The sequence below is a fragment of the Arabidopsis lyrata genome (genome assembly GCF_000004255.2).
Source record: "Arabidopsis lyrata subsp. lyrata unplaced genomic scaffold ARALYscaffold_3, whole genome shotgun sequence".
Lineage (NCBI taxonomy): Eukaryota > Viridiplantae > Streptophyta > Magnoliopsida > Brassicales > Brassicaceae > Arabidopsis > Arabidopsis lyrata.
In genome coordinates, this window is record NW_003302553.1 from 14606768 (window position 1) to 14619731 (window position 12964).

A 12964-nucleotide genomic window follows, 5' to 3' on the forward strand; every position below is an offset into this window, starting at 1 on the left:
TGCCATGAAGATTTTAAGTAGATAAACTAGAAGATACACGACTATTTATTAAGTGGATAACAATACCATTGTCATTTAACATATCAATATATTGTCTTTATACAACATCAATATATCTTCTCCTCGATTATCAAACTCAAAGGCGAGAAAAAGCAGCCAAGAAAGGATAATCCGTGTAGCCAACAACTGGATCTTGACTGTAAAACGTCTTCCGATTATATTTATTCAACTTTGCATCAATCTTGAATCGCGAAACCAAATCCGGGTTTGCAATAAAAAGCCTGCCATACGAAACCAAATCCGCATCACCTTGTTGAATAGCTTGCATGCCAAGATCCTTATTGAATCCTCCACTAGACATAAAGGTTCCATTGTAAGCCATTCTCAAGCTTCTCATTAGCTTAGCTTCTTCCTCATCACTGCCTTGCCTTCCAGACTCTGTTTGCCCGTAGGCGTGGTAACGAGGCTGTGTAACGTGAAGGTAAGAGAGCTTTGAGCCATTAACATCTTGTAACTTATTGAGCAAATCAACCACGGCTAGCCCGAGGGATAATGGGTCAGAATCAGTTGCGTCCAAGTGGTCTATCGCTGGAGATACTCTCACACCAACTTTACTAGCTCCTATGGCTGAAACTACACCTTCCACTACTTGTTTCAAGAATCTACAACGGTTTGCAATGGAGCCTCCGTATTCATCAGTACGATCATTGATCCCGTCTTTCAAAAACTGATCAATGAGGTAACCGTGCGCCCCATGGATCTCAATCCCATCGAAACCAGCTCGGATAGCATTCAAAGCAGAGCGGCAATAATCTTCCACCACTCGAGGTATCTCGGAAGCTTCTAAAGCCCGGGGTTTCGGGTACTTTGCGTAGGACCCATCGGGCAACAAAACTCGCCACCTTTTTTCTGAGATGGGTATGTTCGTTGAAGATATTGGCGACCCTCCATTAGGTTGATACACTACACAAAGACTCAAATATGTTATAATTTCCCAATTCCTTAAAGATTTACGAGTGAATAATGAGGAAAATATAAACCTGGATGAGAAGCACGTCCAACATGCCATAACTGACAGAAGATGAAACCTCCCTTAGCGTGAACTGCATCCACAACTTGCTTCCATGCCTCTACTTGTTCATCCGAATAGATTCCAGGTACATGTGGGAACCTGAGAAACTTTGTTTATATCAGTTTCATTCCTTACAACAACATTACAAGTCATGTTAGTTATTGTAAGAGATGCAAAGAAACATTCGCTTTGCATTTGTTCATATATATCATGATTCTTTTTATTTTGCCATTTCTTTGAATGTGGCTGATAGATCTAAACCTCTCCATTCTTATCACGCCACTCAACTATTATTGGTGGGTCCTATCACCCACATTCCTTATAATGACAAGACAAAACAACTCAAAATGCACACGTTTCTTTTTTAGTGAAATAATGATAAATCATTTCCTTTAAAGTGAGATAAGCAAAAAACTTCTAAAAAATTTTAGTCACCATAAATCATTAGTGATATTTATTAAGTTTTATAGATTTCTAATTCAAAACCAGTATATCTCTTAACGAGATCCCTTTTATTTTAGATGTACAATTTCTAACCGAATAATCATCCTTTAAAAAGATGATTATTTTTTAGTAATACACGATTTTTATTAAGATTACATGTGATTTCTTTTTAAAAAGATTCTATTCAGATTAAATTTTCCATAACAATGTTTTTTTTAAAAAAAGAACTACGTAACAATGTTTTTTCTTAAAAATTCACTATGTTTTTTGAAAAATCATGTCTTTTAGTTCAATATAACATGCGAAATTTAAATGTTACATGCTATTTTGAAAAATCTCACGAAACTGTCTTGCACATCATTGATCTCACAACAAACAAAGGATAGTTTTGGTATTTTACATCATCCGACAATGTGGGTCCATGGCTATTTTACAACAAAAAACTTTCTCTCTGCTATTTTCTTAATTTGAGTGTTTTATTTGGATATTCCATAATATTACCCATTAAGAAAAGACTAATAGAACAATAATAATGATAATAGAAATGACTAATAGAACAATAGACCCAAAATAAAATAAAAATTTCTAATAGTAATTGGTTTCTTATTCTTCTTAAGCAATAATACTAATATGATAAAACCAAAAATAAATAAAAATAATATTAATATGAGTTGATTCAATATTTTAATGAAAATCAGATTGGTTTCCAAACGACAAAACAAATATTTTATTTAACAGTCCAGTTAGTTGACGTCATCTTATCGTAGTATTTACCCTTGTTCTAAAAATCGGTCGCCTAGACCACCTAGGCGGCCGCCTAGCCCGCCTAGACGGCGTATAGCCCAATTTTTTTTTTTTTTTTTTTTTTTTTTTTTTTTTTTTTAATCTAAAATTCAAAACGTCCTACTTATGTTCGTAATTTGTATAAAAATCATAAATTTGAAATTAAAATCTTGTTTTCATGTGTTTAATACAATTTTTAAAACAATATTATATAAATTTCTTAATTATAATGGATTAATATGTTTTTAAAACATTAAATAGCCCTAAAACTAATCCCCGATTAATCCCCGTGTAATCCCCGATTTTCTTGCTAGGCGCTAGGCGCACCCTCACCGCCCGACTAGCGCCTAGCGATTTTTTAAACACGGGTATTTACTTTTGGTCAAAAAAAAAAGCAAGTAAAAATGACGAGAATACCCTGCGGATCCTGGAGAGACCATGGTGCCTTCGGAGATGAGAAAGCCGCCGGGAGTGGTGCGTTGAGCGTAATACTCCGCCAACGCCGCGTTTGGAACTCCGTTCAACGCCCTGCACCGCGTCATCGGCGCCAGAACCACTCTAAAAACGCAAACGCAAACGCGGTATGAGATTAAACGCTCATACAACAATCACTTGAGATCATCAATCAATTTAATTAATTCAGCTGAAACTCACCGATGAGAGAGATCGAATCTTCCCATCTTGTAAGAAGAAAACAGAGTCTCGTTAGAGTTCTTTTGTGCCGCCGTCATGTCTCCACCGATCTGGGAGAAGAAGAGATCAAAATGATTACAAAAGGAGAAGGAGAAATAAAGTCAGATCTGAGAAATCAACGGTCAACACAAAACATTGATTGGTAGTTGGATCTTCTTCATTACACAAAGGACAAAACACAAAGTAACTACAGTCTGTGATGAGTTTACCGTTTTGTTAGAAAAATGGAGTGGATGTGTTGTTGTTTGGTCGTGGAAATGGAATTTGCTAAATTTTATACCCAAAAAAGGTTGGTTGATGAATGGACCACAGGAGGAACGTTCTTGGCATCTTGGATTGAACCGACCATTACTTTCACGTGCTAATTTTTTTTATAGTAAAGTTTGGTCCGCGTGAGATATTTCCTTCTATTTTGCTTCATATTTTATATTTTTATTTTTACATTTTGATTTCACGGGGAAGTCATTTTCAACAAATTTTAAAATTTATATATTAAATTTACAAAAAAAAAGTTGATTGTGTTTATGTATTAAAATTTTATGATAATGTATTCAAATATTTAAATTATTACATAAAATTTACCATGTTTTTACTCTATATCATAAATATTTTCCAAAAATGTCAAAAAAATTTATGAATCAAAATGTAAAAAAATAAAAAATTCTGATTAAAAACACGTTTGAAATATTTTTATGAATGTAAAATTATTTATTAATTACAAAATACATAACAAAGAGTTATAATAAAGAGATGAGATAGTCCAAAAAGTTTTCTGGGAATGTGATAAAATTAAAATCCATATATCTTTTGTCAAATCAATGATTCTTATAGAAAATAAATCTTAAATAATTTAGGTTTACTAATTTTTAAATACTTTCAAACGATTAATATGTATAAGTAAAATAATATTTTTCTTAGCAAATTAACAATAAATAAGATTGGAAATACATGACTGGTAAATAAACGCACATAGTGAAAAGCTACATGAAAAATATTTTAAATTAAATGGATCACTGCAAATTAAGCCCAATGTTCAAAGGAGTTTCTAGAAGACAATTAATTCATGAATATATATATATCAAGAAAGTGTCTAGATACAAAGAACCAATCTCCATTAATGATGATTGATAAAATCTCTAAAAATTAGTTCTTGATTTATTTATGTAATTAATTTGATTTATTTTGCATTTATTTTGATGATTTGTAAATTGAGCCTATATAAGCTCATTTTCCCATCCATTGTAAATAGATAGAATATTTGGAATATAAAAGAGAGAGTTTTCTCACCTCTAAGCTTAGGCTTTGTTTTCTTGTCGTTTCTATCGTGTGTGATTCCTTTAGAAAACAACTTGAATCTCTGTCTTTGTGTGCGATTCACATAGATATTGATTCGTGTTCTTATCACAAAGTCATTCCACAACTTTGTGTGGCGAACTTCGATCCATCAATCCACTTGAGTCCATAGAGAGCGCCGTACGGCCAGCTATAGATTCACCATCCATTATCCTTTGTAAGAGCAAGCCCCCTTGTTCCTACATCAAAACCTTTCATGAGGCACGTCCTCAAACATCCAAGAAGAGATTGTCTATAGGTTCTTCGAAGACTAACGCAAAAACAAAATCGTTAAAGAGGCTTAACCGCACCCGGTGGCACGAGAGCGTTTACGGATAGCCAGAGAAGCCGCCTCTCGCCACCATTCCTGAGCAAGAAGCTACATAAACTTTCTCCTATATAGGATTGATAAAGCCAACTAGACGAAACCGCCTCCTCTGTTCAACTCGAGCACTCACTGAAGCGAAACGCTTTGCAATCCAAGCTGTATCCAAGCGAAGAAAACAAACGACAACACCATAGACAAAATCTCACCCCATCCAATGCATAAAGCACCGGAGGTCCACTACCAAGGAGGACCTAACCAGAATGAGCCAATCAAGGCCCAAAAGCCACACCGGAGAGGAACCAAGAAGCCAAAAACTCTAATAAACCTATGAAGATCACAAACGACCCACACAAAGAGCCGAGAGCAAAAAAGACTCAGCGGTGAGAAGGACCACTCCATCAACCACCACAGAAAACCAGCCTCGGATTGCGCCGCATGGACTAACCAACGAGCTCCACCACAAGGCGAAACCGAGCAGTTGCGACCACCGCAACGACGTAAGCATATCTGAGAGAAATCCGACGATGCACCACCAGGAAGTTAAATCTGAGCAAGAATCCCGCCAAGGGGAGAAGAACAGAACAATCCAAGTATCTTAACGAAGCCACATCCCGATTCAAAGAGAAAGACCCACACGTGAAGGAGAACCGACCATGAGAAGCCGCTGGAGAAAACTTGCCGGATTCATAGCCATCCCCAAGCAGAACCCAAGCACCTCCAACCGCAAAGCCGAGATCCACAATGGGCCTCATATATGATACTAACGAATACGAATATGATTCGTTTTTAATATGATAGGCATTTGGTCTACGGACAGTGATAGTTGATTAGCGATGTTAACATTAACATATAAGGCCATCCACAATGGTTTCAACATTCAACACCATATTTTTTATTTTTTAACACTCCACATCATTTTCTCTCTCTTCCAATACTTCAACATCCATTCAACTTTTATCATCTACAATGGTTTTGTTTAATAAAATTCAACACCTTACCCCACCATATTTTAATTTCATTTTTTATTGTTTTCTAATGACATATTAATAACAATTATCAATTAAAAATAAATTAAAATAATATAAAAATAAATAAATAAATAATTTTCTTTTGCAAATAATAAAAACAAAAAAAATCATTATAAAACAAATAAAATTATGAAATTTTTGAAATTTAATACAATACACAGATAAACACACAACACAACTAATAAAACACAAAACATAATTAGTACAATAAACTCAACTCACAAACATTAGAGCTTTTAAATCACACAAAAGACTTTAAAAAACTCTTTAATCCCGAAATTTTGCCCATATGTGTTTCACTAGATCTGCTTGCAGTTCGTGATGTATATTTGAATCACGCAACTCTGATCTAGCACGCACATGGTTTGCAAATGCAGGTAGCACCTCGGTTTAGAATGGTTGCGGTGTAGTAGATCCACTTGCTCAGATTGATCATAATCAGTCCACCCACTCACGAGCACCAAATTTTGCTCAGTGGTCCATTTGGAGTTTTTTGAGCTTTTGGAGCTTTTTTTGCGAAGAGGGGTTAAATCTTCTGTATTTGGATTGGCTTCATGGTCATCGCTAGTGCCTCCAAGAGCCGTTTGGGTAGAAAATCCGAGAAATTCTGATATATTTTCATGACCCGTCGGAGTAGAAAAAAAAGGAGAAGACTGAGCTGAATATTGCATCATCGATGCACTATATGGATTATAGTTTTTGTTGACAAAAAAAAAAAAAAGATTATAGTTTGGAACATATGGAGGCATGAAGAAATGTGGTGGAAAACCAAAATTTGGTAGATTTTGGGGTTTGTTGGCATATTGATTTTGAAACTGATAATTGTTGGGATTTGGATAGTTAAAAAAATGATTAGAAGAATTTTGGGTGTTAAAAGGGTTATTGTTGAGATCCATTTAACAAAAAAAAAGTTTTTAATGAATAAAAATAGATGATTGGAAGATAATTGAAAAATTCTACAAATAATGACGTTTTTTTCTCTGAACCCAAATGAAATGAGACTAGACTCTATTTATAAATCATTAATGACGTTTCTATTAATGAAGATGGCTATATCCCAAAGATACATTTCTATCCGCTTTGAAAAATTCTACAAATAATGACGTTTTTTTCTCTGAACCCAAATCGTGGGCGATGATTAAACTGTTGATTTTTTTTTCCAACTTACCATTTTACGTGGTCTAATAGGTTGACAACATATTTGATGAAATCCCAAGAAGAACCCAAGAAGAACTCTCTCTCTCTCTCTCTCTCTCTCTCTCTCTCTCTCTCTCTCTCTCTCTCTCTCTCTCTCTCTCTCTCATCGTCTCGGAGAAGACGACGACTCTCGTCCTTAGCGTCCTGAGACGTTCCTCTCTTTCCTTTGTAATCAGACAGATGGGCTTAGCAACAGTTTAGCCCAACTATGTCTCAGACAGAGACAATTCTGATAATGGGCTAGAGCAGTGTGGATGACACATGCCCATACTTTACATTACCTCGATTGGTCCGTTCTGTACAAGTTTGATAAATACAACGTTGAATAGTTATTCATAAATCTAGTTTTATGATATAGCAGCTACTTGATGGAATTATTTTAGGCAGGAAATCAGTTATACAGACTTTTAGAAATAAATAAATAATGGTAAAAATAAACAGTTATTATCACTTTATGCTGAACTTGAAGCCATCTCGTGGGCGATGAAGATGGCTATATCCCAAAGATACATTTCTATCCGCTTTGAAACGGGCTGCTCTGAAATTTTGAAAATCATCGAGGCTGTAGATGACTGACCCGCCTTTGCCACAGAATTAAAACCTTATCATGCTCTTAATTATGTAGGCTTCGTTTGTTCATTTCCTTTAGTTCTTAAATGTTTGTAATCTGCCTTTCGGCAACACATCTAAGTATCTAATATAATCTATTAGATGAACCCAAAAAAATGGAAAACTTGTAATTCTGCAAAGCATAAACATGATTTGTTGATGTGAAATCCCTAGTTTTAAGAGTTTATTTAATGTCATTATTTCTGCTTCAAGTTTGAGGTTTGATTTCAAAAAAATAATAATGTGAATCATGTATATCAATGAAGATAAATTTACCGAATATCTCTTTAACTTATAATTTTCTCTTTGATATATCTTTACATTGATATATCTTTCAGTATGATATTCTAGTTGTTGTTTATTTTTTATTTTACAAGAAAAGTGAAAAACACTATTTCATTGATATATTCGAGATACTCTCCTATAGGAAGAATCAATAAAAAATCAATGAACTTACATGGGTAAAAAGAGAGCCACGAGTTATTATTTTCTTAACTAAATACAACACATCCATATAAAGATACAAAAATAAAATATGATGAGATCATAACTAGAGTAAACCGATTGACTTGGTCAAAGTTTGAATGAGATATGGCATCGTGTGTTCTCCTCTCTTAATGGAATAATCTCCAACTCATTCAGATTTTATATTTGTTTAGTTGGTAGACTATTTCTGAACATCTTTCTTCTATATTTAAGAAACGGTTGTCTTATTGAATAAATGAAGAGAAAATTTTCATAAGTTACTTGTTTTATGTTCTTATTTTCATTGTTTGTGATAACACTTGATTATCCTATAACTAGAACCTCTCAATATAAGACTAGTAAAAAAAATATTGATTGAACGGCCAAAAGACCTTAAAGATAGTGAGCTCTACCATGAAGGTAGGCCACTCGAAGTGGTAGAGAGCTGACCAATGACAAATCGACATTGTCAGTGCGAATCTCCGATTCACAAGAATTTAACCATTCATTCAAAGTTATCTACTTTTTCTATGAAGTCTTCAATCTCTAGAACCATACATGTTTCCGTCATACTTATTATCCTATCACATTTATCTGAAACTTCAAGTTACTTAAACACAATAATATCCAGAATTGAGATATCACACTTACAAGTTCTCCTAATGGAAATACATGAAACAATCGATCAGGGTTTCTAGCAGTGTTTGACATCTTCATCACTACATGTTCTCCACACTGACATATCTTAGGAATCCTTGATCATCCATTTCACGAACGACAATTTCTTCACTCTCTGTTTTATGTTTTGAATGAAGACGAAGAAGAAGAAATCCTTCGATTTCATAATTTCTCCCAATTGTAAACGACTTCGTTTAATTAAATTTAATTCCAAATTTGTTATTTTATATATATATATATATATATATATATATATATAAACTATTACTCTGGTATCACATATGTTTGTGGCTCAGTGGTTATGACTAAGATTAAATAAGAGGAGATCGAGAGTTCAAGTCTCCGGATTTACAATTATGGGGGTATAAATCAGTACTACTCGTTGGTTCAACTTAAAAAGTGCACTTTGAAAATCGTAGGGATTAAAAAAGGTCATTTTTCCATGCTTTTCTTTAATATTGGAACCATTATCAGGACCGGAACCGGAAATATCAGAGGCTTGTTTGCCACCGAACCGGAAATATTAATCTAGCCTGCCATTTTGGAGTTTGTATGCCACTCTAGTATGTGTTATTTCCATTTTGTCCTTATGAATATTTTTATTTAATTAACTATTAAAAATTAAAATCAAAAAGAAATAGAAAAAGCAAAAAAAAATTTGCTCGCATCCTCTCCTCCCAACAAACCAGAGCTCACCTCGCCGATCTCGCCGCCCACCGTCTCCGGCGTCTCGTCCTTGCAATTGGTTTGTTCTCATCTCTCCTCTGCCATTGATGAAACTAAGAGATTATTTCTTAGTTTCTCAATCTAACAAAGACTCTAACTTTTGCATTTCTTTTGGTCGTTCTTAGAATTTTTTTTTTTTTTTATTCTTTGGATTTCTCTTCCGGGTTTCAATAATTGTCACTTCCCAAGTGTAAGTACGCGTGTATACTAGTCAGTTACACAAGTATCCCTATGTGTTTCTTTGTCTTTAATTGCATTTCTGAAAACTGAATTTATTGTTCTCTCAGATTCTGAGTTTTTGATCTACAGAGAAAGGCTTCAAAGGTTTGGTTTTTTCTCCGAGTTTTTTTGTCCTTAAAAAAAAACTTTGGTTGCTCTCTAATATGTGAGTTCTATACATTCCATTTAAAGCTCTGATTTTGTATTCATGTATCAATGTTTCCCCTAAAGCTCTGGTTTCAGATTAAAAGATGAATCTTAGGTTTAATTGAACAATATATACCTCTGTGATTTGCATTTGCAGATACGTTGAAAAGAAGAAACTAAGAAATGGGTAAAAGTTGGTTTTCAGCTGTGAAGAAAGCCTTAAGTCCAGAACCAAAACAAAAGAAAGATCAGGTTTTTTGATAGATTCTACACATTTTTTGGTTATTTATATCCATAAAGACAAATGCTTGTTTATGTCTTTGGTGTAATTAAAAAGCTGATACTGAAAATGGTATTGTTTTGAAGGATTTGAAGTTGAAGTGTTCAAGGCTCGAAGCTCATTTGGAGAAGGTGAAGCGAAAGTGTTCAGACCTCGAAGCTCAATTGTTGGAAGAAAAGGCAAAGGTTTTGGCTGCCATAGCTCCACTCTCGTCGTTTGATGACGGTGTTTTTGATGACTTTTTTGAGTTCTTATGCAAGTAGATCTAGGTTCTGCTAGTGCTAGAGTTGTTTGACATGCTCTCTTGCTTTCTCTTCTAAAATTAAGAAAATAATTTAAGTAGACTTCATGTTCGCACATTTATATAGAAGTTTTTTCTGTGGTTAAGGATTCTCAAGGTGTCTTTAGTTTATTGTTTTATTGTGCAACACTAACAGTGATTAATAGAACCAAATTCATTGCCCCTGTGGAAGATAAATGATATTAATTAAAAGAATATTTGATGACTAAAAATCATTTGTATTTGTCGTACAACCATGTTCGACCGGGTACAACTAGATTCGACTGGTACAACTAGGACCGACTAGTACAACTAAGACCATAAATATACTGGGTACAGCTAAAACTATAACTATAACCATATATGTATCAGTATATGTACTTGTCGTATTCATACAACTATGTTCAACTGGGTATAATTAGGTTTTGACAAGGTACAACTAAGACCATAAATGTATCCGTATGTGTATTCAACAAATAAGAAAAACGATAAATTAGAGTTAACAAGGATTCCAAAAACATGTTGAACTAAAAAAGAAACAATTTTAAATAAATAAAACTTGAATTTATCAACTTCCTAGTGCATACTATTGTTTTCATATGAAACACTCCTTATAGTACAAGGAACACTTTGTAGGTGATCACTTCTATTGATGCAAAATAGGTGAAAATTATGATTTCGTATAAATTGTATTATGAAAACTTCTTAGATGATAATTAATAGGGTAACAACATATGTCCAACTTAAAATTACTAATTTTTATTAAAGTCCAACTGAAAATACGCAAAAATCGCCAAAGTCCAACTATGAACATGTGAGTACAACTGGACAACTAGTACAACTATGTTTAAAACAAAACAATTTACCACACGTGTGATGATTTAAAAATAATATCCCGCCGCCAAAATGATGCTTACGTGGATTAAAAATAATATCCCGCCGCCAAAATGATGCTTACGTGGATATATATATATTTTTTTTTACTTCTTTGAAATTTATTAAAAATTGTTTTTTAAAATGTTATTTTTAATTGTCTCAGTTGTACCAAAGTGATCTATTTGTACTTTCTTATAAGTAATCCATACACATAGTTGTACCTAAATAGACTAGTTGTACCTACAAAACCAATTGAACATAAATATAATCTAAATATTTTTTTGGTTTACAAAAATACGAAGTCATATGTTCTTAATCCACAATACAACAAAATACAAAAACATAAGTCATGTGCAATCTTAATCCACAAGTACGTGCAGACTTGACTTGTGCGCTTTCTTTCCAGTTCTTGATCAAGCTCTTCCTTCCACTTATCCTCTATCTTTGACAGAGCAACACTACAAAACCAAAATATACCAGTTGTACCTATACGTAGTTGTACCTAAATATACCAGTTGTACCTATACGTAGTTGTACCTAAATATACCAGTTGTACCTAAATAAACGATTGCATACAATATGATTCATAACCAAAAGATTCACGTTAAAAAATTTCATACTTTCTAAACAAATCAGAACCTATGAATCATTGACCTAGGGTATTTTTCTTTGATATCCTTAATCAAGTTTAAAGCATTTACAAGACCTAAACAAAAGCAACAAACAAAGCTTAGAGCAAACAAACAAACAAAAAGTGTAAAAGATGCTAACACATATGGTATAAAGTGATATTACCAGCATTAGCAGCATGTATGGATGATACATGATTATCATGCTAGATACAAGAACCATGTTTCGATCCATTCCCCCTTAAGGACACAAGACTTTTACAAGGATAAGAATAAGTTCAACAGACATATAATATGACAGAACGCATTTCCAATAACATTTTGTGTGATGAAGCAAAGATATTAACAGTTTAACAATGCATGAGAGAAGAAAACACATCAGAAATACTAATTCAACAATGCATGAGAGAAGAAAACATATCACAAAGACGAAAGTTCCAAGTCTTATCACAAAGACTAACATCTAACTCTCACATTATAGCCTTGTTCCTCTATAACCAATTTCAAATCCTATGATTTCGACATTTCCCAACTAAGAATACCTAACAATATGCCAATATAATCAACAAGAACCATAAGCTTTCTGTCAAAATAGCTCTCAACAAGCTCTCTTAGTTACATCGTACCAATACCACAAAACGGACAAAGACTCGCTACAGTAACAAAATCATCACCACAAATTTAAGGTAAAAGTCAAGAAGAGAAAACTCACCAATTTCGACCAATAACTTCCTCAGCTCGATAACCAGTAACAATCTCAAAAACAGTGTTAACATAAATGATAGGGTTATCAGGTTCAAGAGCATCGCTGACCACAAAACCACACGACGCTGTTCCAGGAAGACTACCTACCGGAAACGGAATCGCTCTGTTACCTCCGCCGAACCATCCATCCTCCGCCACTTCATCTCCACCGCTGAGATCGGAATCACTATCCCACTCCATTTGATTTTGCTTACACACCCACAAAAAAAAGCTTAAGACTTTAAACTAACCCACAAATCTTCTTCTTCAGCAATAGGAGAAGAGACCCACAAGAATAAAGTTTGATTTTGAATCGAGGAATCTGATATCTGTAGGTAATCGAAGTCTCCACAGAGAAAAAGCTCAAAACTTTAGACAAACCCAGGAATCGTCTTCTTGAGTAACAGGAGAAGAGAGAGACCCAGAAGAACAAA

General features: G+C 34.1%; 1 protein-coding gene and 2 long non-coding RNA genes across 8 annotated transcripts; 1 reads left to right on the forward strand and 2 right to left on the reverse strand.

Annotated features, from left to right (window-relative positions):
• On the reverse strand, positions 1–3432 carry LOC9321879 (12-oxophytodienoate reductase 3). 2 transcript variants are annotated; one of them, XM_021030889.1, is made up of 5 exons: positions 3202–3432; positions 2954–3042; positions 2717–2857; positions 1041–1171; positions 1–963 (listed from the first exon to the last, which is right to left on the reverse strand). In XM_021030889.1, exons 2-5 carry the CDS (start codon positions 3028–3030, stop codon positions 137–139), a joined length of 1176 nt encoding a protein of 391 aa, XP_020886548.1. In that variant the 5' UTR covers positions 3031–3042; positions 3202–3432; the 3' UTR covers positions 1–136. The 2 variants fall into 2 exon arrangements, with proteins under 2 accessions (XP_020886548.1, XP_020886549.1); XM_021030890.1 differs by lacking the exon at positions 3202–3432 and having other exon boundaries at positions 2954–3195.
• Positions 3433–9213: 5781 nt separating this feature from the next.
• On the forward strand, positions 9214–10514 carry LOC9321881. 5 transcript variants are annotated; one of them, XR_002333205.1, is made up of 4 exons: positions 9214–9374; positions 9643–9740; positions 9879–9973; positions 10088–10514. It is a non-coding gene; the product is annotated as an uncharacterized LOC9321881 (long non-coding RNA). The 5 variants fall into 5 exon arrangements; XR_002333206.1 differs by having other exon boundaries at positions 9216–9374; positions 9665–9740; XR_002333207.1 differs by lacking the exon at positions 9214–9374 and adding an exon at positions 9381–9545.
• An 880-nt stretch (positions 10515–11394) lies between these two features.
• Positions 11395–12607, reverse strand: LOC110229849. Its single transcript, XR_002333209.1, has 2 exons — positions 11714–12607; positions 11395–11678 (listed from the first exon to the last, which is right to left on the reverse strand). It is a non-coding gene; the product is annotated as an uncharacterized LOC110229849 (long non-coding RNA).
• Between the last annotated feature and the right edge of the window lie 357 nt (positions 12608–12964).